Source organism: Sarcophilus harrisii, chromosome 4, assembly GCF_902635505.1.
Source record: "Sarcophilus harrisii chromosome 4, mSarHar1.11, whole genome shotgun sequence".
In the NCBI taxonomy this organism is placed as follows: domain Eukaryota; kingdom Metazoa; phylum Chordata; class Mammalia; order Dasyuromorphia; family Dasyuridae; genus Sarcophilus; species Sarcophilus harrisii.
The window spans coordinates 356,417,003-356,444,368 of NC_045429.1; the positions used below are offsets into that span (position 1 = coordinate 356,417,003).

The 27,366-nt window shown below is 47.6% G+C and overlaps 1 protein-coding gene across 4 annotated transcripts; it reads left to right on the plus strand.

Moving 5' to 3' along the window:
• The first annotated feature begins 643 nt into the window (after positions 1–643).
• ATP8B2 (ATPase phospholipid transporting 8B2) lies at positions 644–26,488 on the plus strand. 4 transcript variants are annotated; one of them, XM_031966660.1, is made up of 29 exons: positions 644–831; positions 4,678–4,745; positions 6,107–6,202; positions 8,793–8,851; positions 9,072–9,185; positions 9,305–9,403; positions 9,637–9,698; positions 9,803–9,875; positions 12,761–12,831; positions 13,058–13,137; positions 13,433–13,591; positions 13,833–13,921; positions 14,787–14,983; positions 18,301–18,509; positions 19,366–19,409; positions 19,731–19,896; positions 20,022–20,210; positions 20,396–20,511; positions 20,597–20,761; positions 20,850–20,961; positions 21,209–21,314; positions 21,479–21,623; positions 21,836–22,019; positions 22,451–22,674; positions 22,799–22,882; positions 23,271–23,516; positions 23,697–23,835; positions 24,640–24,770; positions 25,070–26,488. In XM_031966660.1, the coding sequence occupies exons 2-29, from the start codon at positions 4,715–4,717 to the stop codon at positions 25,346–25,348; spliced, it is 3,669 nt and encodes a 1,222-aa protein (XP_031822520.1). In that variant the 5' UTR covers positions 644–831; positions 4,678–4,714; the 3' UTR covers positions 25,349–26,488. The 4 variants fall into 4 exon arrangements, with proteins under 4 accessions (XP_031822520.1, XP_031822522.1, XP_031822521.1 ...); XM_031966662.1 differs by lacking the exon at positions 9,072–9,185; XM_031966661.1 differs by lacking the exon at positions 6,107–6,202 and having other exon boundaries at positions 645–831; positions 25,070–25,348.
• Positions 26,489–27,366: the final 878 nt, after the last annotated feature.

The window sequence follows — 27,366 nt, forward strand, 5'->3', positions numbered from 1 at the left end:
CTTGACTCAGACACCGTAAGGATTAATTAGGGGTGGGGGACTCTGTCCCCGACACTGGAAGACCTGGGGAAGAGGGAATGAGTGAGCCAGCTAAGGAGCGGTCTGGGTGCCGCCTCTGCGGCTAATTATGGGGTTCCGCCCTTCCCAATACCCGAGGCCCGGAGATGGGGGAAACTGAGGCACGGGAGGCCCCGCATCCTGGGAGTTTCTCCCTGTAAAAGAAGGACTGCACTAAGATGCGCTGGGGCGAGAGGGATGCAGGACACGGGGCAGCTCCGCAGGGCATGAGCAGGAGGGGTAAGTGGAGATCCTCCTCACTCGCCACTCCCTTAGCCTCGCCCCCTTCCCCGGCGTGAAAGAGATGCTCCGGCGGCTTTCTAGAAGCAGTTTTCTGCTGCTTTCTCGTGTCCTTCAAACCCCCAAATCTAACCCATCGCTCTCCGCCCCTCTCTCCCTAACCGGGACAGGGAGAGAGAGGGGATGGGAGGGAGGACCCGTGGTGGTACAAGGGATCGGATCACAAGGCTGCAGAGGATCAAGGGTTAAGACCTTCTCCTTGCCCCTCACAAAGATGGCGGCGTCCACCTTTCCCGCCCCCCCCATCTCCCGCTCCCCAAATCCCCCCTCTTCGCCCCCCCTCTCTCCGTCACTTCCGCCCCGCCGTGGCCGAAACTGACACAAAGTAGCGGCCCGAGGCCCAGGGGGAGCTGGGCTGTAGCTGGGGTGGGGGGGCGGGAGCCCGCGGGGAGCCGAGCGCTCCCCGCCCCAGCCCCCGGCATGGGCAGGACAGGGCCACCGGGGCCGGCGCCGGGCGCTGAGAGCTGAGGAGAGGTGAGGGGGCGGCGAAGCCCCGCGGGGGGGCAGCGCCGGGGCACGGAGAGGGAGGGGGCCGGGGGGCTTCGCGGGTGATGAGGAGAAAGCGGAGGGGACGGCGGGAGTCCTGCTCCCGCACAGAGAGGGGAGAGAGCGATGGGCCCGAGAAATAAAGCTGGAGGAGAAGGTCGGCGTCCCGGGCCGCCGAGGAGCGCGGGCTAGGGGAGAGGAGCGGCGAGGTCGGGGTCGGGGCGAAAGCGGAGAAGGGCAGCCCCCCGCGGCCGGGTGGGTGAGATGTGTGTGGGACGTGGGGGGTGGGAGCAGCTGTGGAAGTTCGGAAGGGCTTGGCGGGAGCTGGAGGAGGGGCGCGCGAGATAAGCGCGCTGTGCGGAGGAGAGATTTGGGGCTGAGAGTGCGGGCAAGTGGTGTTGAAGAAAAACACCGGGAAAGGGGAGGCTTTGCTCGGCCAAAAGGGGCTCTGGCGCCGTCCGGGTGACTTTGTCTTTGAGTGTAGCGGGTGTAAGAATAGCCACGGAGACAGAGCGGGGCCGCAAAGCTTAAAGAGCAGAACTGATGGGAAAGGGAGGGCAAATTCCCGTATATGAAGCTCTTGTTCACTTGTAAAGCGTAAAGCTGGTCAGAAGCAGCTTTTGGCCAGCGATGAAACTGGGAGCTGTGAACTTCCAGGGCTCTTTTCCTGACTTGGGGAAATGGATTGGATTCCATTCTCCCCCCCGCCCCAACCCAGGTACACTCAGATATATTCCTGATTTTTTGTTTCAAAATCCTCTGGAAAGGAGGGAAGAAAGATTTGAGAGAGGGGCTCTGTCTGGAGGGAGGGTGATATCTTGGCTTAAGAAGAGGAGTTATCCCAACTATTCTCCCTCTCAGTCCCAAAGCAACCCAGCTTCTTTCCCATTGGTAGCTATTTATACAGGGTGGGTGTCTCTAGAAGGGTTTGGGGGGGGGGGGGAAGATGGAAAATCTGGCTACTAGGCTTGTCCCTGAGCAATCCAGAGACTAGGCTTGGGAGGAAGGTAAGGTCTGGACCCCCTCTCCCGTGATCTCTTCCAGGTGTGTGTAGAGTCCCTGAAGCTGGATGGAGTTGGGGTGAGAGGACTCCCAAGGGCTGGGAGTTTAATTTTCCACTCTGATTCTCCCCTGAGTCTGAGAGGCTGAAACAATTTTCTTGGCAGGAATAGGAGGCATCCGAGGCTCCAGAGAGGACTTTTGTCTCTTTCATTAACCATCTCCCAAAGGATTCTCTCCCCAGGGTCTGATAGTGGTCTCCGAATTGCACTTAAACCTCAGCGTGGGTCTGAGATTGCTGATGGAGTCACAGGAACCTCGTGATGTCCTATTCTCACTTCCATTCTCTCCCCTCAGCCCCATCACCCCACCCACCCATGAGTCATTCCCCAGACTGGGTGGGGTTGGTATCTCCAAAATGTGCATAAAGGCTGTATCTCTTATAGTTTTTGAGCTAGACACCCCTAGTTTCTGAGGTTAGGAAATGGGGCAGGGCAAAACTTTTGGCCAACTTGATCCCTGATTTAGGATTTGAGGTGGGACTTTGAGCCAGCTTAGAGAGAACATGGTATGTGTGTGACTGGGGCTTCAGCCAGAGTCTGTAATTACATAGGTTGAGTAGACAGGCAATTAGTATCTCTTGGGGCTGACAGGCTGTGGGGTGTGTCTCCAAGACCGAGAAGGAGGGAAAACCTCCACCTTGGTATATTAGGAAAAGGAGGTGGTGAAAGGGGCAGGTATTAGGTTGGCAACCTTCTCTGGACCAGGCTTCTTTAGGGAGGAGATGCTTCCAACAGCCCCTTGGTGGACAAGCCAATTTAACCTCTGGGATACAGAGAAGGAAAAAGTAGCATAACAGAAAGGTCTCACTAGCTACCCTAGTCCTAAATTTTTTGGGCAGGAATAAAGTGCACTCATGTTCTCAAACTAGATGTTGTTGGGGGGAGGGAGTAGTTCTCTGAAAGAACTTTGGAGACTTCTCCATCAACCAAAAGAAAGAGAACCCATTAGCCATTATAAGAGGAAGAGATTCTCTGTGCTACTTGTACAGGAAGTGAGAGCCACACCTTTGGTGTGACAGCCTTGGGAGGAGGTAACAACCAGAGCTCTTGGACTGAGAGGAAAGGAAGCTGCGGCTTGAAGGAGAGGTCCTACCCTCTTCTGGATACTCTGGCAGGTGCTTCCTGGCATATCCTCGAAAGCTTCCTCAGCGCTTCTCCTTGTGGGACTCTGCTTTTGAAAATACACCCTTCAGATTTCTCTGACACATGTATGGAGAGTCTGAGTGCTTTGGAGGATATCTTGCTTTTTGGCATCTGGGGCATCTGGTGAAGTGTCACCAAGATTAGCACAGAGGGAAATGATGGAGGTGTAGTAAGCACCATCATTATTCTCTGAGATCACTGAGCAGTATAGGTTGAAGGGTTGGAGCTGAGGAAACCAGGATTTAGTGAACTAATACTACAACTTGTGACTTAAGTTTGGTGCTTGGTGCCAGGGGTACCTATTTTGAAAATTAAAAAAAAAAAAGTCCCTGTTTCAAAAAATTGATAATTTAATAGGAAAGGAGAATGTAAACAGTAACTATAATACAAGTTAGAATTAAAAGCACATAGTTTTTGTTAAGTATTTATTAAGAGGAGGTGCTTAATAAGTGTTTAACTAACTGAATTAAAAGTTCATAAAGGGGTCAGCAGAAGAGATTTTTGAGGAGGAATTTGTTCTTAAAGGACTAAGGGATAATGACATGATTTGAAAATGTGTGTATTGGGGGGGGATGGGGAAATCCATGGTGTGTCAATCTTTCTGTAAACATTGATTTAGGCACCTGCTGTGTACCAGGCACAAAGCTAAGTGCTTGGGATACAAAGAAAGATAAAAGACAATTCCTGTCCTCAGGAAGTTTGCAATCTAAAGGGAGAGATAACATGTAAACAACTGTATACAACCAAGCCACATTCAAGATAAGTAGGAAATAATCCATGGAAGGAAAGTTCTCTAATTAATAGGGATTGGAAAAGGCTTCCTGGGAAGGTAGGATTTTAGTTGGCACTTGAAGGAAGCCAGGAGACAGAAATGAGGAGGGAGAGCATTCCATGCAGGGGGAACAGCCAGTGAAAATACCCAGAGTCAGGAAATGGAGTGTCTTCTTTGAGAACAACAAGGAGGTCAGTGTCAGTGGACTGCAGAATATGTCTATACAGTGGTGGAAGGTGGAAGATTGGGAAAGTGTGTGTGTGTGTGTGTGTGTGTGTGTGTGTGTGTGTGTGGAAAGTAAGAAGGACTATACCCATCAGAGTATTTTATAATTAATCCTGGATGTGATAGGGAGACCTTTAGGTTTGTTGAGGGTGTGTGTGTGTGTGTGTGTGCTGTTAAGGAGGGAGGGAAGGAGGATTAGATCTTTAGAAAAATCACTTTAACAGCTAAGTTGAGCATGCACTAACTCGAATAAGGGAAAAATTTGTGGCAAGCACATCAACCACCAAGCTGCTGCAATATCTCAGGAGTGAGATAAAGGTCTGTGCAAAACCAGGGGAGGTGATTGTATCAGGAGAAAAGAGTATTGTAGCAATGTTAAAGGATAAAATCAAGCTTTGGCAACAGTTTGGAAGTGGGGAGTTTTAGTGAAGAATGAAAGTTGATACTTAGGTTTCAATCTTTTGGATTTAGAAGATAATTTTACAATTGTAAGAGAGAAATTTAGAGGCAGGAAGAGCTTGAGGGAAAAGATTATGAATTCAATTTTGGTCATGTAGAGTTTATGATGTATAGAGGACATCCAGTTCTAGATGTCATTATCTTGATGTATTCCCCCCACCTTCCTCCCTGCAGGATCTCCCATGGGCTTGCCAGGACTGCTGTGGGTGAGATGGCATTGTGTACAAAAAAGCGACCCCCAGGTAAGGAAGATGGGGCGGGAATCACTCTTTGAAAGCATTGCAGGAGTGTTGCCAGGGCTTAAAGGGGAGTAAGTAAACAAGGAGACCAAAGGGAAATGGAGCCAGTTGTTATGGGCTTGACCTCTCCCCATCCTAGGATCCTAAAATTAAAAAAATAAAAAAAAACCCCAAACCCCTAAACAACTACCTTAGCACATAACAGATGCAGAAGTAATGACTGGATGAGTTTCAAGTCACCCTATAAGTCTCAGTTTCCTCTAAAGGAACGTGAGGCATTAGTAGCATGAATGCTGTGTTCCTGTGTACTGAGCATCCCTAGGGGAACAAATCTAGCGGACTGGAGACAAGGACCCCAGGGCTCCCGACTGCCTCTTGGGGAGTACTTCCTGCTGCTGTGGGAGGAAGGGCGGCGAGAAGAACGCTGCATGGGCAACCGGAACATTCGGGTTCGCATCCCAGGCAAGACTACCCCAAATCACTCTGAACCCGTTTGATCGTCGGTGAAATGAGGTGGTGGGATCAGTTGATTTAGATAAAAGCTTTTCGCTTGAAACCCTGTGGCCAACAATCGATGGCGTACATCGTGCTAAGCTGACTTTATGGACTCCTTTGATGCTCCCGCCAGCCGCGGAGAGGAGGTGCTGTTACTCTGCGGCTGCAGGCCGGAGTGAACGACCAGCCAGGGTCCCCAGCACTTTCCCCCTCCTTCGCCGCCGCTTGTTCCATGCCCGGCGGAACGAGGCGGTCTCTCTGGGTCCCTGCTTCTTTCCTTACTTTCCCCAAGCTCCCTCCTTTCCTTCTGCCATCCCCGCCCCGTCTTCCTCTGCTCCGGCTTCCCGTCTCGCCCCCGCCCCGCAGGAGGGAGCTTCCCCGAGCCGGAGCGGGTTAGAAACGGTTGCCCTGGGAGACGCCGGCGGTCCCGGAGCCTACTGACAGATCCCTGAGAGGGGGGAGGCGGGGGGGGGGGGGGGGGGGGGGGGGGGGGGGGGGGCTGGCGCGTTCGCTGTAGGCTACGCGGCGCGCTGGCGGGCGGGCGGGCTCCCCCCGCAGCCGCTGGGGGGGCGGGGCTCCGAGCGCGCACGCCTGCGCGCTGCCCTCCTCCCACGCAGCTGGGGGCGGTTGGGGGCGGGGCCGAGGGGAGGGGGCGTGCTGGGGGCGGTGGCGGAGACCGAGCGCGGCGGCCGCGAGGATGGCCGGGGAGGCTGGTGCGGCGCGCTCCCGGCGGCCGGGGCTCCCCTCCGAGCGGCCTCTGCTCCCTCTCCTCCCGGGGGGGCCGCCTGCCCGCCGCCTCGTCCTCCTCCTTCTCCGTTAAGGAGATAGGAGGGAGGGGCCCCGCGAACCGCCTGCACCCCTCGCCACAGCCGGGATCATGACGGTCCCCAAGGAGATGCCCGAGAAGTGGTCCCGGGCAGGGGTGCCCCCCGCCTGGAGCCGGAAGAAGCCCTCCTGGGGGACAGGTAATGGGAGGGAGCGCTCCTCACCCCCTCCCCCTCCCCCTCCCCAGGATGTCTTCCCGCCCCTTCCCCCACTCCCCTGCTCGCCCCCGTGACCTCTTCCCGTCTCTGGCTCCCCATCCATCTCGAGGACCCTCTTTATCCCTTCTCTGCAATTTCCCCAGCCCAACTCTGTGAGTCCCTAACCCACCGGTGTGTCCCCCATCCCATCTCTGTGGTCCTCCATCCCATCTTTCTGGAGCTCCCCCATTCCCTCTCTATAACTTCCCCATCCCATCTTTCTGGAGCTCCTTTTCCATCTCTGTGACCTTCCTTCCATCTCTCTGGTCCTCCACTTCATCTTTGTGGAACCCCCCCTTCCATCTCTGTGATCCTCCCCAACCTAAGTCTGGACCCCTCAATGCCATGTGGGTCCCTCCATTCTTTCTGACCCTCCACCCCCTCTTTCAGACCCCCCCATCCCACCTTTGCAGCCCTTCATTCCATTTCTGTGACCTCCCTGTCCCATCTCGGTAACCTCCACATCTCATTTCTGTGGCCCCCTCCACCCCACCTCTGGCTCCTTCCATGCCATGTCTCTGGTCTCCCCATTCTGTCACTGTGGCACTCTCCGGATCTGTGACCACTCATCCCTTGCCGCCACCCCCTCTTCCTCTGTCACTGTTACCCCTTCCTCTTCTCTTTTCTGTGGCATTACAAGGTCTGTATTCCCCTGCTTTATTCCTCCTATCCCTAACACATTTCTGTGACTCTCTGCACCTAATGCTATATCTGTGAGTCTTATATTATTAATCCCTTCATTGCTCCATCACTTTGACCCCAACGCATCAGTTCTTCCTCCTCCCAAACCTCCACATCTTTAACCCTAGCCCTCTCCTATACCTCCCCTCAGATTCCTTTTCCTTGCCTCTTTATGACTTTTCACTCCCTTATACCCCCATGACCTTCCCAATCACCTCATTCTCTAAAGTTCGCCCCCCAGGTCTTTGGGATTGCTGGCTGGTACTGTGGTCTCTTAGTTTACTTACTTTATTTTTCCCTGCTATTTTGGGGAATGATGGGGGGGCAGTGGTTCAGAACTAACAGAGTTCCAGATAGCCGTAGTTCAAGGGGACAGAAAAAGGGAAGACTTTATTGGGAAGTTGTTGAGAGAAAGTGGCTGAGTAGGAAAAGGAACCCCTAAGATTGGGGCTGAGGAGGTGAGGAATTTTTAGTTGCTGTTTACCACTGCAGTGTGTTCTGCAGGTGGTGTTCCAATACACCTCCCCCTCCCTTCCTTCCTTCCTTCCTTCCTTCCTTCCTTCCTTCCTTCCTTCCTTCCTTCCTTCCTTCCTTCCTTCCTTCCTTCCTTCCTTCCTTCCTTCCTCCCTCCCTCCCTCTCCCTCCTGCTTAGGTCTCTCTCAGGTTTAGAAAAGGCCAGAATCGCTGACTAAGGGAGCAAAAGCCCTTGTACTCCCTCCCTCTCTTAACCTGAGGGTCACGGTAACCCCTGGGTATAAATTGGAACTGAGATGATCATGCATGGTTAATCCTACAACTCAGTGGGACTGGGGTTTGGGGGACTGCTCTGTTCCCTTTGACACCTAAAATCTATTTAAGAACTGTAGAAAGGGTTTAGGATAATTATATGTTGGACATATTTTTGGTAAACATCATTTAGGGTATGTGTGGAAGAGAGGGAGCATAGCGTACAGAGGTTTATAGCTGGAGAGCTAGAGTATAACTGCCATGACTGCATTCTCCTCTTCCCTTCATCCTCTTCTTCGCCGTCCCCTTCCCCCCAAGCCCCTGTCTGAGTCTGCATGACCCATATCCCTGACCTCTCCCCCCCTCCCTCGGACTTGAAGATGAGCTTTGAAATAAGCTGATGTCATCGTGGGCCAGTAAGGAGCCAGTCTTGGTGACATGTGACAGTCAGTGGCTCCTGTTGGGGAGACTGCACGTGGGGCTGGGACACTGCAGCAGCGGCGGCAGCGGCAGTGGTGGTGTAGTTTCTTGGGGCACTATGACTCTCCTCCTGTTCATCTAGTGCCTTTCCCCTGCCCTCATTTAGTGAGGGGAAGTGCTTTGAACTGTAGCTATAGTAGGGAAAGTCAAGAAAGGGAAAAGGGACTATTTCTTCACCTCCCACCCCTTCTTGAATAAGATGACTAAATCAAAGGTGCCAGGGGAGCTGGGGGATTCCCCATAGCTTTCTTTCAGCTGGCTGAGCCCTGCAGAGGGAATAGGGGTTAAAGAATTTGAGTGGCAGCAGTTTAAATGTATATTGATGAAAAGAGAAGGCTGTGTTGACATTTTGTGCAGTGTGGCTAATATGTGCAGTGCTGTGGAGATGGCTCTTTGCTCCAGGAACGGGGGCTATATCTGAGTTAACTCTCTTGTTATAACTCTCCTAAGCAAAAGGAGGCATGTGTTCTAAGAAAGTAGAACCCTTTATTTACAAGATACATGCATGGGTAAAAAATTTTTAAAAAGAATTTTAATTAAAAAAAAAAAAAAGGAAGTAGACCCCTATAAAGTGGAGTAGGGCTGATGAAATAGGAGGCTGGGTCTCAAGCTGTCTCTGCTGACACTCATTTTTGTGTCTGCTTAGAGGAAGAGAGGCGGGCCCGGGCCAATGACCGAGAATACAATGAGAAGTTCCAGTACGCGGTGAGTGACCTTGTCCCAGTCTCTACAGTGCATTTGCTCCCCCCCACCCCCAACAGAAAGAACCCAAGTGGGGTGCGCGTCTTTCCATTGGGATTCTGGGGCCGTGGCGGGCCAGTTTCCTGAGCTACTTCACACACATGCTGCTCAAGCATTCAGTTACATGTCAGCAGGGTAGGATGCAGCCACCTCATCTGTTCCCCCCACCCTTTCCCTGCCACAGAGTAACTGCATCAAGACCTCCAAGTACAACATTGTCACCTTCCTGCCTGTCAACCTCTTTGAACAGTTCCAGGAAGTTGCCAATACCTACTTCTTGTTCCTCCTCATTCTGCAGGTGAGTGATCCTTGTACTGTATGCTGTACTAACCTCAGAAAAGCAGAGGAAGGTAGAGAAGGAAAAGAGAGGAGTGAGGCAAGGCAACTGAAGAGGAATACATTTTTTTTCCTTTGTAGTTGATCCCACAGATCTCCTCCTTGTCCTGGTTCACCACCATTGTGCCTTTGGTTCTTGTCCTTACCATCACAGCTGTGAAAGATGCCACTGATGATTATGTGAGTTGTTTTCCATCCTCTGTTCTTTACGCCCTCCTCCCAATAAAAGTTAGCGGATACCTTGGCAGGCCTGACTTGGTTCATTCAGAGTATATCTACCTGGGACAAATGGTGTTATCCTGGGAGGTCTTTGTTCTAGTTATCACCAAAAACTATCTAATGTGATCATTGGGAGGCAAGAAGGAGCTGGGGTTATGGGGTTCCTTCATTTCAAGCCTTTCTTTTCTCTTCAGTTCCGCCACAAAAGTGATAATCAGGTGAATAACCGGCAGTCTCAGGTGCTGATCAGTGGAATGTAAGTACCTGCTTAAGGAAGGAGGATCTGGGCATAGATGGTGTTTCTTTAAGAACTAGTCTAGTCTCTGATGCTGCTTTTCTCTCTCTCTTTGTCTTCTGCAGCCTTCAGCAAGAACAATGGATGAATGTCTGTGTTGGTGATATAATAAAGCTAGAAAATAACCAGTTTGTGGCGGTAAGAAACTGGATAACATTCTGGGCATGTAAGATTCTCTGAAATCCTTAGCAGAATAGCATGGCTACTCTATTTAAGGATGCCTTCAGTGGCTAGGATGCTCCCCTTTTCCCTTAGCTATGGCCCCACTAGTGGATAGAGCACTGGACCTAGAGTTAGGAAGACCTGAGTTCATATGCAGCCTCAGACACTTACTGGCTGTGTGACCCTGAGCAAATCGTGTAATCTTGTCTGCTTTAGTTTCTTCTCTGTAAATTGGGGATGGTAATAAAAGCATCTACTTTCCAGGGCTCCTAGGATAAAATGAGATAGTTATAAAATGCTTTGTTAAATGCTAACAAATGCTAACTATCTCTCTTGGAGAACCAACTCAACTTTACACTAACTTCTCTTTTTGAATTTCTTTCCCTGTTTCATTGCTGATCATGCTTTGCCAAATCTCAACCCTGAGTTACTCCTACCATCTGCCTTCCTTTGCTTCTATTCATGTGCTGCTGAACAGAGCTGGAGGAAATCATGAAATTGGGTACACTACATATTTATTTTTTGTAATCTGAACTGAGTCCTCACTGTAACAAGGCAATCACAATACTTTATCCCACTCTTCACAGCAGTTTTTCTAAATCTTTTAGTCTTTCCTCATATGTCTCATGTCACTCCCTTTGTTAGCCAAGAACCATGTCTCATACTTCACTGAAAAAATTAAGGCTGTTTGCTAAGAGTTCCTCCTTATTATCTCTTTTTTACTCTAGTCTTGCATGGAAAAGGGGGTCTACTCCCTTCACATCCTTGATCCAATCCCTTCCTATCTTCTCCAGAAAATTGCCGCCATTATCCTGTCCCCTCTCTTTTTAACCTTCAGTTTCTTCCTATTTACTGGGTCCATTTCTAGTGCCTTCATGCCTATGTCTTCCTCCATTCTTAAAAAAAAAACAAAAAAAAAAACTCACTCTTGATCCCATTATTTCTTTGTAATCCTGTTATCTCTTTTCCTCATTTTGGAAAAACTAGTGACTAGTTGAGAAAACTGTCTACTTGATGTCTCTTCTTCCTCTTGTTTTACTTGCTTCTAAATCCTTTGTAATCTAGCTTCTTCCAAATGAAATTGTCTTCTTCAGAGTTTTACTATTGATCTCGTAATTGATGAATCTACTGACTTTTCCTCAATTCCCATGATCTATCTTTATCTTTCTGTGGCATTTGATTCAATTGATCACTTTTTTCTCCTGAATACCCTCTGGGTTTTGTTTTGTTTTGCTTTGTTTTGTTTTTGTTTTTTGGACATTGCTCTCATGATTCTCACTGTGTTTTGCTGGTTTTTCATTTATGTCAAACCTGCTAATTATAAGTATCCCTCACAACTCTGTCCTGGGCTCTTTTTCTTCTCCCTTCTATATTCCTATTTGGTGATCTCATCAGCTCCCATGAATTCTGTTATTATCTCTATGTAAATAATACTCAGATTATATAACCATCCTTAATGTCTATACTGTCCTCCCCAATATTAACAACTGCCTATGAGACATCTTAAACTCATTATCCCATAGACATCTCAAATTCATCATTTCCAAAACTGAATTTGTTATCTCTACTGCCTCTAGTTATTCCCTTTTCCCCATACTTTCTTGTGACCATTCTCTTAGTCACCCAGACTCATAACTTCAGGGTCACTTTTGAAACGCTTCATTCTCATCCCTCATATGTCCAATTTGGGGCCAGGTTTTATTATTTCTGCCTTCACAACATCTCTCACATGTTTCCTTCTTTCCACTCACAGAGCTACTACTGTAGTTGAGGCCCTCATCACCTATCTGTCTGATTATTAAAGTAGCCTACTAATTGGCCTCCCCTGCTTCCTACTCCAGCCCAATCTGCATTAAGCTGGTGAAGTGATCTTTCTAAAGCACAAATCTGACCTGGTCATCACTTAATAGATTCCTGTTATCTTAAGGATCAAATATAGATTCTTTTGTTTGGCTTTTAAAACCCCTCCTCTGGCCTCTTCCTACCTTTTAAATCTTATTCTTTTTTTTTTTTTAATTCTGAAATTCTTTTATTTTTCTTTCTTTTTTTATTTTAATAGCTTTTTATTTTTCCAAATACATGCAAAAATAGTTTTTAACATTCACCTTTGCAAAACCTTGTGTTCCGAATTTTTCTCCCTCTCTCTCCCACACCTCTTCCCACAGGGAGCAAACAATCCAATATAGGTTAAAAATGTTCATTTCTTCTAAATATAAGTTGTTATCCTTTATTTCCTTCCCTGACCCTCACGTGCCCTTGGATCCAGTTCTTTTAGCTTACTTGTTCTTTGTACATGACACTTTCCTCTTCCATCTCCATGCCTTCATACTGCCTGACTTTCATATTTGGGATGCTCACTTCCATCTTTTGTTTTCCTTCAAGACTCAGTCTCACATCCCGTTTTTTGCAGGAAGCTTTTCTTGGCATGCCTAGCTGCTAGTGTTTTTCCCTTTGAGATTTCCTTCCATCTACTTTGGATAAATCATGTAACTAATTATTTTCATGTTTATCTCCCTCATTAAAATATGAGGTCCTTGAGAGCAGAGACTATTTTTTTGGTCTAGCTTTACTTTGTTTTTGCCTTTCTTTGTATCCCCAGAGCTTAGTACAGAACTTAGAACATAGTAAATGCTTAATACTTACTTGTTGACTAGCTGAATGTTTCCCTCTTAAAAAAAAATAGAAGAATTATTTTCTGAATGGGACTTCTATATTTTTTCCCCATGAAGTTATTTTTTTCCCCTATCCAAGAATGTGAGTGGAGCCAGAATTTTTTGCAATAGAATCTAAGTTGAGAGCAGGAGATGATGTTATTGGGGTTGCAGGATTGCCATCAGCTCCTCATGAAATTCTTTCTCCAGGCGGATCTCCTTCTCCTCTCCAGCAGTGAACCCCATGGATTATGTTACATAGAGACAGCAGAATTGGATGGGTAAGTAGCATCAAAATGTGTTACTCCAAACCTCACATTTCTATTGTTATTGTGCTTTTAAAAAATATTTGGTTAGTTGTTCTTAGTTTTAGAGTTTATACTTACTTGGGAATTGAGGGATGAGAGGGGTTTTGGAAACAGGGTTGAGTCGTCAGACCCTCTGTGGTGCCCATGGGCAGAATGTAGGGGAGAAGAAAGTTAGAATTCTGAGGAATTATCATTCCAGGGAGACCAACATGAAAGTACGACAGGCGATTCCTGTGACCTCAGAACTGGGGGACATCAATAAGCTAGCCAAATTTGATGGTGAGTAGAACTAGGAGAGCCTGTCTTTGGCCAGAATTGGGTGGTTTGGTGGGAATTGTTTCAATATTTTCTTTCTTTTTCTTTTTTCATTATTAATATTTTTAGCTTTTGGGTATATCCACTGAGCTCTATCACTTGGAGGTTTTTTGATGAAAACGTTATAGATTCCTACTGTTGTGCTGCGTATTGGGAGAGGCTTGGAGTTTTAACACTAGGCTATTTTCTTCCCCCAGTTTGCTTGCTTCTTGGAATGTCAACCATGGCTGGGCCAGTAACACTGTTTTCCTCGCTTCAGGTGAAGTTATCTGTGAACCCCCCAACAACAAGTTGGATAAGTTCAGTGGCACCCTTTATTGGAAGGAAAACAAGTTCCCTCTGAGCAACCAGAACATGCTACTTCGGGGTTGTGTGCTTCGAAACACTGAGTGGTGCTTTGGGCTGGTCATCTTTGCAGGTGAGACTTCCAAAAGCCAAGGAATTGAGTGAGAGGCAGTTAGGAGTTCAGTGTAGTGCTTGAGGTATGTGGCAGGAAAGACATTGAGGCTGATCAAATGTATAAAGCCAAAGATGTCAGACCCAGATTTTAGCAATGAATTTGCCTGGATTTTTGCTAAAGTTCTACATTCAGGAAATGAGAGCAGAATCTTTGCAGAAAGTCTCCCATTTAACTTTCCCAATTTACCCTTTCCTTTCAGGTCCTGATACGAAGTTGATGCAAAACAGTGGGAGGACAAAGTTCAAGAGGACGAGCATTGACCGTCTGATGAATACGCTGGTGCTCTGGGTAAGGCTGGACACTTCTGGGGCTTTTGGCTCTTCTGGGATTTCCTTTTCATAGTCAGCATTCCAATTTTGAGCTGTGGTTTAAAAGTCATCGGCAAGACATCCAGCCAAAGCCTGTGTTTATTGCAGGATCTTTTAGATCTGGAAAAATGTCCTAAGAACCTTAGTGACACGCACAAATCAGCAACACAGTTACAGTGTCTCTCCTCCTCTGGATGCCAGCTGTGTGCCCGACAACCTAGGATGGCATGGGCCCTAGGGCAGCTTTTCAGCCAGAGACGGGGCTGGTCCTTAAGGACTCTTTTCTCTTTGCCTGATTACAGTACCTTCACTGGGGAAGGAGTCATGTAGAAAACATTGCTATTTTAGAGGAGAATAATGGGGTCTTTCTTTTACTCCTTCTTAGGATAATGCCCCAGAGGGAAAATTTTGGATTTAATTCTGGCAGTTTCTAAACTTCTTTCTTGCTTCATTAGAAATCTGAGTGCTGCTCCCTTTTTTGTGCCCCTCTGCCTCCCCCTGACACACTCTAGGGAGCCTGACGCCAAGTTCTGTGGTGAGGGAGCTTCCACCCTGGTCCTGATCAGGCCATTGGCAGACTTCGCCCGAGTTAATATGGCAGAAATTAGCGCTCAGTGGATTTGGATCGCCCCCTGGTGGCTCTTGAACACTCTTTAACATTTTCAGCTTTGTGAACTTCAGATTGATCCTAAGTAAGCGGGGAAGCTGCCCCCTATTTGCGGGATCGTCGGAGTGAAAGTAGTGCCGCCTTTCACCCTCGTTGGCATTTAGCTAGGAGTAGTGACATGGCAGTCAGGTGACTTCTCTCTGCCGAGTAGGACTGAGCCCCCTCCTGTCTCCAACAGATCTTTGGCTTCTTGGTCTGCATGGGAGTGATCCTGGCTATCGGTAACGCCATCTGGGAGTACGAGGTCGGAGCACGCTTCCAGGTCTACCTGCCATGGGACGAGGCGGTGGACAGTGCCTTTTTCTCCGGCTTTCTCTCCTTCTGGTCCTACATTATCATCCTCAACACTGTGGTGCCCATTTCACTCTATGTCAGGTATGTGCTTTCTCTGCCTTGGGAGGATCACGAGTCCCCTCAGCAGTTCTTCCCATTTATGAGTCTGTCATTCTTTACCCCAGATTAATGGGGTCCTTCTAGGACATTGTGTCTGCTCTTAAGGAGGCCCTAACCTACCAAAGTTTGAGTAGCTTTGGTGTGTGGCATTACAGAGCACGAATGGGGTAAAGAAAAGTGCCGTGGGAATTCAGAGGAAGAAGGGACCACTTCTAGATGGAGGGGGCAGGGAAAGCTTCTTGGGGGAGGTGGCGTTTGAAGACTGAGTAGGGTTATGACAGAAGTGAAGATTGAAGGTATTCAAAGAGTGGGGAATCATGGCGTGAATAGGCTCAATAAGGAGCAAAGTTTATTCACATAATGCATATCCCAAGAACATGGAAGATAGGTGGGGCAGTAGAGACAGATAAACCTAGATAGATAGGTGAGACCCATTAGGGTCTCTGTGGGATCGGCTGTGAGGTTCTGAGGCACGTTACTTTATTCAGCAGGCTTGGAGAAGCCATTGAAAGTTTGTAAGAGTGAAATGATAGATGATAGCAATTCTTTAGAATAAACCAGTCATGTAAAAGTAGATTGAAGTGAGAATGAGCAGAGAAAGGTAAGAGTACTGGATGCGCAACCGTGAAGCCTGGATTCCCATCCTGACTTTATCATTGTCTGCCATTGTGAAGCTGAGCGAGTCTTTTTACTTGTCTGGTCCACTTCCAATGATGGGCTTGTACAAAACGATCTCCAAGATTCTTTCAGATCTTGAAAACTTAGGATTCTGTACCTTTCCTTGCTAACTACCATGGACTTGGGAATTTATCTGGAAGCAGTTTTGCAGATAGCATTTTAAAAGGTCTGCTCCCTTTTGTTTTAACTCATCAGAACGGTTTTAACTTCCATATACTAGTATTCTGGCAGTGGTGTAGTTGATGAGAAATCCAAAAGTAAGGAAGAACCTGGACTTAGAGAACCCAGAAATGAGTGGAGCTCTGGGTTCTAGTTCTACTGTGCCACTCATTAGCCACGTGGCCACAGGCAAGTCATTTATTACATCTCGGTGAACTAGGTTTCTCACCTGAAAAGTGAGATTGATAATACTTGTTCTACCTACTTAACAGAAGTATTGAGAAAAATAAAGGAGCCAATAGATTGAAATATTTAATTTAAATAAAACAATTTAAAATTTTAAAAAATTAGAAGGGAAAGGGACCTGTATGTGCACAAATGTTTGTGGCAGCCCTTTTTGTAGTGGCCAGAAACTGGAAACTGAGTAGATGCCCATCAGTTGGAGAATGGCTGAATAAATTGTGGTATATGAATATTATGGAATATCATTGTTCGATAAGAAATGACCAACAGGATGATTTCAGAAAGGCCTGGAGAGACTTACACGAACTGATGCTGAGTGAAATGCTCAGGACCAGGAGATCATTATATACCTCAACAACAATACTATATGATGATCAATTCTAATTGACCTAGTCATCTTTAGCAATGAGATGAACCAAATCAGTTTCAATGGAGCAGTAATGAACTGAACCAGCTACACCCAGCAAAAGAACTCTGGGAGATGACTATGAACCATTACATGGAATTCCCAATTCGTATATTTTTATCCGCCTGCATTTTTTATTTCCTTCACAGGCTAATTGTACACTATTTCAGTCTGATTCTTTTTGTACAGCAAAATAAGTTAGGACATGTATACTTATTTTGTATTTAATTTATACTTTAACATATTTAACATGTATTGGTCATTCTGCCATCTAGGGGGGAGGGGGTGGGGGAAGGAGGGGAAAAATTGGAACAAAAGGTTTGGCAATTGTTGATGCTATAAAATTGCCCATGCATATAACTTGTAAATAAAAAGCTATTTAAAAAAAAATTTTTAAATTAAAATAAATTTTAAAAATACTTAAAAATCAAAATACTATATAAAATAACATGAAGAGGGATGATTGTATATGCTACTCAAATGTTTGCTCAACCAGAGCCTTTTAAGTTTGAGTTCTGGACTCATACTCATTTCCATGGCTACTAACAAATAGTAGCTCCTTCTTTTTGAGGTTCTTTCTTGGTGAAGTTAGGGAAAGGGATTGAAGTTGTTCAAATCACTGGTGATATATGTAGTAGTGTATGTTGGTATATGTTGCAGAGGTGTAAAACAAATTATTTCATGTTGCTCTCTTTCTGATAGCCTACCCAGAATAAACTTTCCTTCTAACTACAAAAAGTATGTGTAAGCAAAATGGAAAAATTGATCACTTATGACACTGTATACCTCATTTTCCACCTCTATTGAGAAGAGAGAGGTATATTTCATCATTAAACCTCTAGGCTTAAGATTAGTCATTGATCCTGGTCAAGAAAAAGTCCTCTCTTCAAATTTCATCAGGTTGAACTGGGGTGGAGGGTATGTTTGATAAATTGAGCCATAGTATTTATTTTTAGGAGACTTCATTGATACCCAGATTTTTCCTAGTATTTTAACTGAATTTTGATAGGTTCTGTAATCAGAGATGGGAGTAGAGTACTAGGATGATATGAGTCAGTATCTCTGTAGTTCTCAATTTTTTGTAGAAATTGGATTTTTTCTGAAAATGCCAATTGCCCATATGCAGAGATGTGAACACATTTTGATAAGATAAAGAACCATATCACCCTTCAAAACAACAACAACAACAAATCTCCACAGCTTGGCACATGTATATTGAGCGATATTGACCTCTAAGTTTTCTTGTTCCCTACCTCTTCATTTCAGAATGCTTCAGAATAGGTGTAGGGTTCTAAAACCAGGTTTTAGATTCCTGCCTTAATTTGGGAGGGCAAGGAATCCTGGCCAAAATCTTCTTTTTGGTTTTCCACAATGAGTTTGCCCTGGCATGCCCAACAACCTCACTGTTTTTCTCTTTGCTTTCTTCCCTCTCATACTTTCTCTTGTTTTTTTCTCTGCATGGTTTCTGTCATTTTTAGCCCTGAGGTAAGATGAAGTTCCCTTTCTAGTTAGCAGTCTCTCCTCCTCCTTTACCTGTGGTCCTCCTGCCTGCTCTGGTCTTTTCCACTTTTATGTCTGGAGAGAGACTCGCGGGCAGGGGTTGGAGTGGTTCCTCTGCCATGTGTTAAGTGGCCAACCCCATCCCTGGGCACTGTTCCCCCTCCTGCTCCCAGGTTCCTGCATCGTTCTTGTTTCTCCCCGGGCAGATGTCTGCAGCTAATGAATGCCCTGTGGTTCATGTGGGGGGTGTTCCTTTGCCCTCATCCTGTCCTGAGCTTAGTCTGCTCTCTGTCCTCCCCCTTTCCCCATGCAGTGTGGAAGTGATCCGCCTTGGCCACAGCTACTTCATCAACTGGGACAAGAAGATGTACTGTGTGAAGCGGCGGACGCCTGCGGAGGCGCGCACCACGACCCTTAATGAGGAGCTGGGTCAGGTGGAGTACATCTTCTCTGACAAGACAGGCACCCTCACACAGAATATCATGGTCTTCAACAAGTGTTCCATCTACGGGCGAAGCTACGGTGAGGCCCTGGCAGCCTTGGGGCGTGGGGCAGTGAGGGCACTTGGGGATAGCTCTCGACTAGAGGGTTTTTTTCATTGATTGGGCAACTACTGCTGCTGTGGGCTGCAGTGAAGACCCATGGAAAGGTCAGCTTTAAGTATCGTTGCGGGTGGGTGGTGTGAGTATTTCTTCCCTTATCCTCTATTCCTGTTGTTGCCCTGGTCCTAGCTCCTGGGTGTGGGGAGTTCCTTGGCTGTCTGGTAGGAAGCCTGAGAAATTGGCCACCCCGTGGCATTTCTAGGCTGAACTCTGAGTCTCCAGGTGGATCTATAGGCAGTTCCTTCGGCCTGCTGCAAAGGGGCCTTGTGAGTCTCCGGGATATGGCCTTGGGTTTTCTGATGTGCCCTGTAGATTGGCTGCCCGGCTGTAGTGGCCCTTAATAGCTGAGCTGCTGCCACAGCATGAGAGGAGCTGATGTTTTTGCAGAGCTTAAGTCCTGATAGTGACTGCTTCTTGCACTAACCTTAAACACAATGGCCATCCTTTGGATTTGTTTTTTGTTTTATTTTAAGTATGGACCTGATAAGAGTGAGAGGCTTTTTGGGAAGCATGGATATGATAAAGAATGAGCTGTCTATGGGGAGAATGCTGTGAGTTGGGTGGAATATGGAAGGGCTCCTTCAAAGTCAGTAGGAATGACCAAGTTGCTCTTAGTATTAGTTTTATGATGTAATAATTCTTTTTGAAAGATTTAGCTTCAGGGATCCATGTGCATGATGGAAAGCCTCTCTCCATCCTCTACCCCAGTCCCTTGTTCTGAAATACCATCTCTAATGCTCTCTTTATCTCTCCTCTGGGATGTGTGTGGTTGGCAGGTGATGTCTTCGATGTCCTGGGACACAAGGCTGAGTTGGGAGAGGTAGGGCCTGGTCTCATTTTTTATTCTAATAGTCATTAAATGTGGACAAGATTCAAATGTATGGACTGTTAGACCTAAGAGTAATCCAGAGGCAAGTATTGTTGGGACATAATATGGGAAGGTTGATTAGTCCCTACGTCCTCATTAATGGCCTGTCTTCAGGTACCGAGGGGGAAATAACAAGGCTTGCTGGCAGGAAGCTCGAGGTACATAGTGACTAGGCAGAGGTTAGGGGACAACACCTTCATGGAATTCAGAGGAGCAATGTCTCAGATTGTGAACCATGTGGCTGCTCTCATGCTCACCTTATGTCTGCTCTAGAGGCCTGAGCCCATCGACTTCTCTTTCAACCCCCTGGCTGACAAGAAGTTCTTGTTCTGGGACCCGAGCCTGCTGGAAGCAGTGAAGGTGGGAGACCCCCATACTCACGAGTTCTTTAGGCTCCTCTCACTATGTCACACAGTCATGTCTGAAGAAAAGAACGAAGGTGAGGAGGGAGCTGACTTAGCTGTGCAAGCGGGCTTCTTGGTTTTTCCTTGGGGTTTCTGTTCTGCCGTGAGCGGGGCCTTGAACGAGCGAGTATGTGGGCTGACCTTGCTTTGTCCTCCTCAGGGGAGCTATACTACAAAGCCCAGTCTCCAGATGAGGGGGCACTGGTTACTGCAGCCAGGAACTTTGGCTTCGTGTTCCGTTCACGCACTCCAAAGACAATCACCGTTCATGAGATGGGCAAAGCCATTACCTACCAGCTCCTGGCCATTCTGGACTTCAACAATATTCGCAAACGCATGTCAGTCATAGGTGAGGTCAGGAGCCTGGGGTAGAGCTGAGGATGGTTCCATCCTGGAGTGGGTGAAATCCTGCTTTCCGAGCAGGTGCCCCCTCTAAGTCAAGGGGTACTTGAATATAGTGTCAGAATACAGGAGAGGACATTATGGGAGCATCTGCCTGCTTGAACTTTCTGGGAACTTCTTTCCCAATTATAGTACGGAATCCAGAGGGCAAGATCCGTCTGTACTGTAAAGGAGCTGACACTATCCTGTTGGAGAGACTTCACCCATCCAACCAAGAACTGCTCAATACCACCACTGATCATCTGAATGTGAGTAAGGGGGGCTCTAACTTTCTGTCAATTCTTAGCATCATTCTAAGTGCCAAAGGTTTTGAGTCCTGCTTTTCTCTCTCAGGAATATGCAGGGGATGGTCTCCGGACTTTGGTCCTAGCCTATAAGGATCTGGAAGAAGAATACTATGAGGAATGGGCAGAGAGACGACTCAGAGCCAGCTTGGCCCAGGACAGCAGGGAGGACAGACTGGCCAGTGTCTATGACGAAGTTGAAAATGACATGATGGTATGGGGCGTAGTGACCTGTGATCTGGGAACTGTGGATGGAAAACACTGATGAGACCTCAGCCCTCTTCAATTGTGGTTTTTTTCAGCTGCTGGGTGCAACAGCCATTGAGGATAAGTTACAACAAGGGGTTCCAGAGACAATTGCTCTTCTGACTCTGGCCAATATTAAGATTTGGGTGCTAACTGGAGATAAGCAAGGTGAGACCTTGTGGGAAATAGTCTTGGATATTTGTTTAATTCAAGGTTTGTGGTTTATGTTTTTCTTCTCTGCTGAGTTGATCCCTCTAGTGAAATAAACATTGAGTCTATAGATCTTAAAACAGGCTAATTCCCCTAATGAGTCTAAATCTCCTTGAATATCCCCTTCCTATTTCTCAGGACAATAGAGATTCTGTTCACGCTCGGTGCTTTCTGTCTATTAAATACTGAGTTTCTCCCTTGCTAGAGACTGCAGTGAATATTGGCTACTCCTGCAAGATGCTGACAGATGATATGACAGAAGTGTTTATTGTCACAGGACACACTGTTCTGGAGGTGCGGGAGGAACTCAGGTGAGAAGCCTGAGGTGGTGGTGGGAATGGCATGGTCCACTCCATAGTGGTGAGGGAGTGGACACAAGGCTGCCCCAGTCAAAGTTGTGTTTAGACTGAATTCCAAGTTCTTATTCCATTGGTAAATGCATGTGCTCAACCTGGTCTGACCTTTCTCTGCATAGGAAAGCCCGGGAGAAGATGATGGAGTCATCTCGCACAGTAGGCAATGGCTTCTCTTACCAGGAGAAACTCGATTCTTCCAAGCTCACGTCTGTCCTGGAGGCCATCGCTGGAGAGTATGCCCTGGTCATCAACGGCCATAGCCTGGTACGGATGCCATCCCACGTCGCAGACCTGAGGCTCTCCTGAGCAGTTTGGGTCATCGGAAAAGTCACTGCCCAGCGTTCTGGGAGCTTTCCGCAGGCCTTCGCCCACTGGCCTGTCCTTAGGACTTGGGAGGGCATTGCTGGTGGTGCTGGGCAGGAGGTGAGTTTTCGGGCAGGATCAGGGGCATCTGACACGTGTCCTTTGCCTCCCAGGCCCATGCCCTGGAAGCGGATATGGAGCTGGAGTTTCTGGAGACGGCCTGTGCTTGCAAAGCAGTCATTTGCTGCCGGGTGACTCCCTTGCAGAAGGCTCAGGTGGTGGAGCTGGTGAAGAAGTACAAGAAGGCCGTGACCCTTGCCATCGGAGACGGCGCCAATGACGTCAGCATGATTAAGAGTGAGTGTCTGGACTGGATCACAGCACAGTCCTTTGTTGTTTGCATTTTGTTTTCCTTCTCATCTTTTTTTTTTTTGATCTGATTTTTCTTGTGCAGTATGATAATTGTGGGACTATGCATAGACTTGCACATGTTTAACATATTGGATCACTGCTGTCTAGGGGAGGGGTGGAAGGAAGGGAAAATATTCAGAACACAAGGTTTTGTAAGTGCAGATGTTGAAAATTATCCCTGCGTGTATTTTGAAAATTAATTTTAAAAAGCTTTAATTAAAAAAAAAAAAGACTGTGGGCCTGGTGCTGGTGTGGGGTGTTTGGCTGATGCTTCCTTTTTCTGGAGTCCTGCTTGGCTGCCCGACTCCAGCTCTGGGCAAGGGAAGGCCTGGGCCGGTGTGGGCGTTTCTCGACCTTGCCACCCTTTCTCTCTGCAGCCGCCCACATCGGAGTGGGGATCAGCGGCCAGGAAGGGATCCAGGCCGTGCTGGCCTCCGATTATTCCTTCTCTCAGTTCAAGTTCCTGCAGCGCCTCCTGCTGGTGCATGGGCGTTGGTCTTATCTGCGCATGTGCAAGTTCCTTTGTTATTTCTTCTACAAGAATTTTGCTTTCACCATGGTCCACTTCTGGTTCGGCTTCTTCTGCGGCTTCTCGGCCCAGGTATGGAGTGCTTTGGGAGGCGGGCTTTGGCGAGGGAGCGCTGGTGCCCTCCCTTCAGCGTGGTCCCCTCTCATCCCTCAGTCCCTGTACGCTAAGGCCTTTTTCCGTCTCTCCCTTTCTATAGACCGTCTATGATCAATATTTCATCACCCTGTACAACATTGTGTACACCTCGCTCCCAGTCCTGGCCATGGGCGTCTTTGATCAGGTATGAATGATTAAGAGGGATTCCCTGAATAATTCTCACAATTGAAGAATGTGACATAATATCAACACCTGCCTGCTTATGTGGAGAGCGGGCCCTCCTGTCATTCGGGGGGAGTGGGCCTGCCTGCCGGTCGTGGGGAGCCCGCCTGGCCGGGAGGTCACGTGCATGCTACTCTGGGGCCATTAGCTGAGACCGTGTCTCCTGGTCACCATTGGTTATGCCAGGGTTCTTGGTGTGCAGCTGACTTCAAACTAAATCCATCTGGGAGGGAGGAAAAGAGGCAGCTTGGGGCTTTTGTTAACTGACGCTAAGGCTGAATTTAGGGTGCCTCCTTTCCTTGTAAACTCTAAGCTAAACTCTGGTCCCAGCGCGAGTCACCTTTTTACAGGATGTACCCGAGCAGCGGAGCATGGAGTACCCCAAACTCTACGAACCCGGCCAGCTCAACCTCCTTTTTAACAAGCGGGAGTTCTTCATCTGCATAGCCCAAGGCATCTACACATCAGTGCTCATGTTCTTCATCCCCTACGGGGTGTTTGCCGAAGCCACGCGGGACGACGGCACCCAGCTGGCTGATTACCAGTCCTTCGCCGTCACGGTGGCCACCTCCCTGGTCATTGTGGTCAGTGTGCAGGTGAGGAGCATCCCAGCATGCTTTGCCCTGGAGAAGGTGGGCCTTGCTCAGTCTGTTTCCTGCCTGGGCTCTCTCATGGCACGCTCCCTTGGCACATATCCTTCTGGGCATCCAGGGTCATTCTCCTGGTCTGCAGTCCATGTTGCCCTTTCAGCTTTTGATCTCCTTTCTCCTTACCAGATTGGACTGGATACAGGTTACTGGACAGCCATCAACCACTTCTTCATCTGGGGAAGCTTAGCTGTCTACTTTGCCATCCTCTTCGCCATGCACAGCAAGGGGCTTTTTGAGATGTTTCCCAACCAGTTCCGATTTGTGGGTGAGTCCCTGAGCCCCATGGTGAGCAAGTAAAGGAGCTCAATATTGCCTAAGGTTAGCCCAACTAAGGACCCCAGAATGTCTGCTCTTATCACTTTTATAATTAATTTGGTTAAATACTTATCATTTGCCGGCCCTGTGTCATGCAGTGTGTATGTTAGGTATTCTGGGAGATGTACAAATAATTAAGACAGCATTTGTATATTCATATATAGTCTCCATATACTTTCATATACAGTCTCAAAAAAGAGAAGAATTCACACAAAGAGGTGCATTATAGTACAGCTTGTAATAAAGATGGTAGCAGAATAAACAGTGATAGATTTCTGGCTGGAGAAATGAAGAAAAGTTTCTTGGAGGAGTTGACATTTTAAGGGGCCTTTGAAGGATTGGTAGGATTTTGACAGAGATGGTGGTTGAGTAAAGGCTCAGAGGTGGGATCAGGCAAGGGATGGATAGGGAGCAGGAGTCCAAGTTATTACTCATTGATGGAGGAAAGTCCTTATAAGTTTTTGATTAGGAATCTGATCATTGCAGTGCTTTAGGTAGATGAATGTGGCTGGATGGATTAGAGGGGAAAGGGCATACGGGTAAGAGAAGCTATTGTAAATGGAGTGGTGACCATAGGAATGGAAAGGAAAAGGTGAGTGTAAAAATGGCAGAGGAAGACTGACCAGGACTTGGGGACTCCTTGGATGTGGGGAATAAGGGAGCTAATCCTGGAATTATGAGTCAAGATGATCACAATAGAAATATGGAGGCCAGAAGAGCTCCCTTGGGCTGATGGTGGTTTTCTCCTTCATAGGAAATGCCCAGAACACATTGGCCCAGCCCACAGTCTGGTTCACCATTGTCCTCACCACGGTGGTCTGCATCATGCCCGTGGTGGCCTTCCGTTTCCTCAAGTTGGACCTGAAGCCTGAGCTTTCAGACACGGTGAGAGACCAGCCATCATTGGGTGGAAAGGCTGTGGGGTGCTCACGAAAGAGAGGCAAGCCGGCCGAGCCTCCCCCTGCCCCAGTGTCTAGGCTGCTGGGGATCAGGGTGGCTCAATGATAGTCAGTTGTCTTTCACTCTAGACACTCTGAATTCTGTTTGCCTTTCTGCAGGCCTGCCCAGAGTTTTGGCCGTAGGCGCTGGCCCATCTCTGTTCCTTTCCCATCTCTCTTCACTTAATTACTAAATTCACTTAATGGAGGAGTCCTGACCCTCTCTCCTTCCTTGTCGTCCCTTAGGTTCGCTACACACAGCTAGTGAGGAAGAAGCAGAAGGCCCAGCACCGATGCATGCGGCGAGTGGGCCGCACAGGCTCCCGGCGCTCAGGCTACGCCTTCTCCCACCAGGAGGGCTTTGGGGAGCTCATCATGTCTGGGAAAAACATGCGCCTCAGTTCTCTTGCACTCTCTAGCTTCACCACGCGCTCCAGCTCCAGCTGGATCGAGACCCTGCGCAGGAAGAAGAGTGACAGCGCCAGCAGCCCTAGTGGGGGTGCTGATAAGCCCCTCAAAGGATGAGGGGCTGTGACCTGGGATGCCCCTGTGGTGGTGACCAGGGACGTGCGGAGACTTCCTTTGCCTGGGTGCTGGACTTAGCCCCTGGGCACCAGCCTGGCCCTAAGGAAACAGTTCCTGAGAATCTGTTTCCAGTTTCCCCTTTACTGGGTGGTGATCCCTCTTGGTCTCTCACTACCATTCTTCCCCTTCCTTTTTTGCTGTTCCCACCAAGAATGGCTGAGAAAATCCTCAGCTGAGGGGGGCTCAAAAGTAGCCAGTGGAGAGACGGAGATATGAGAGCAGGATTGGGGTCAGGAAGGACCAGTTTCAATAGGGAACACACACACGGAGCCCAAAACAGCCAAAAAAAGAGGACTATTACAGAAAGAGAGCCGTTCTCACTCTGCCTGGGAGTCCACAGGTTGGGTAGATGAAAGGGGAATGTGGGACTCACTAAATCTCCTTATTTTTGTACTCCTACTCCTTGGAGGGGACCGCAAGATTCCCTGCTCCTGAATTACACAAGAATGTATTCTGCTGGAAAGCCCGGAAGCTGTTGGGGCCTGGGGCCCCTCACCCGTCTTGTTTCATGTGTAGATTCCTGTTTGTGTTTGGTTTGGATTATTTTCTTATTTGCCGAGTGCAGGAGGCCTTTATGGTGACTTCTATGTTCTGGTTGGTATCCTGACTCCTGAGGAAGGTGTGGAGACACGGCCATAGGAGCCCTTGTCCCAGGACATTGGGTTTAGCCCATTTAGCAGATTTGACAGTTGTGGGAAAAGGCCACTTTCAGGGCAGCCTGGAGGGGACTTACTGATCCTTTCCTCTCCCTCAATTGGGGTTCAAGTGCAGCACCCTCGTGCTCTAGCATCAGGCAGTCAGTGCTCCCTGGGGCCTGGGTGATGGCAGGGAATAGAGTTGAGTCTTTTTTTAAGCTCCAGCCAAGAACAAGTTTGGCCCAGAAGAAAAGGGTGTGAGTTTTTCTTTAATTTTAGATCCAAAAAATTTTGTAGTTAAACTCCCTCCTTCAATACTCAAGTCTGGCTTCTGTCCCAATCTCTGTGGAGAACACAAGAAAGGGAACTTGACCCTGTGACTCCACTCCTCCTTTCCTCCCCCAAATATGAATTAGGCGATCCCTGATCCCCCCCCCCTACCCTCCAGAAGCATGGCTGGGCCATGCCCTAGGTCTGAGTCCTGCCCTGCCCCCTCCCAGCAGCCTCTGAAGGAACTACTTCCTTGGTTGTTTCTTGTCCCCATCCCTCATCACAGATTTTCTAGGACCCACAATGGCCAAGCTCCAGGAAAGAGCTCACTGGGCCTGGGCTTGCATGTACAGAGCCCAGGTTTGCAAGAGCCATCTGGCTCTGTCCCTTTGTGCTGTGCCCTCATCACCCATAAGGAGAGTTTTCCTCCATTACCAAAACAATCTTGAGCAAAGCCCCTTCTCTTCCCTGAGGGAGGTGTGGATTTTAATGATTTGGTTTGGGGCCTATAAAGCAAAGGGAAATGGGGCCCAGAGTGGATGGAGTCTGGAAAAGAATGGCCCTGTCAGTCATGCAGTCTACAAACTACATCATGTCTGTCTTTGTGTCTCTCTCAAGGCGAGAGGTGGATTTTTATACCAAAGAGGAAATGATTTTTTTTTTTCATGTTTGGTTTGTCTAATATATATATATATTATATATATATATATGTCTATATATATATATATATATGTGTGTGTGTATGTGTGCACACACAGTTATGTATTATTTTTGGTTCTCTCTCTTGTTTTTTTAGGGAGGGGGGAAGTGCTAAGTTGCATTGAGCTGTAATTAAGGAACATTCCATATAATTTATGACACATTTCTATACTTGCAAAATTGTATCATTTTATGGGTATAAAGAGAAAGCCTTTTATAAAAGTACTGTTTCTGAGAAGTGTGTTGAGTCTTTTTTTTCTGGTATTTTAACAAGACAGTGAAAGGATATTGCCATGGATAGAAAAGAGATTTTAAGTCAGATCTAGGCAAGGGTAGAAGAGATTAAATTTGATT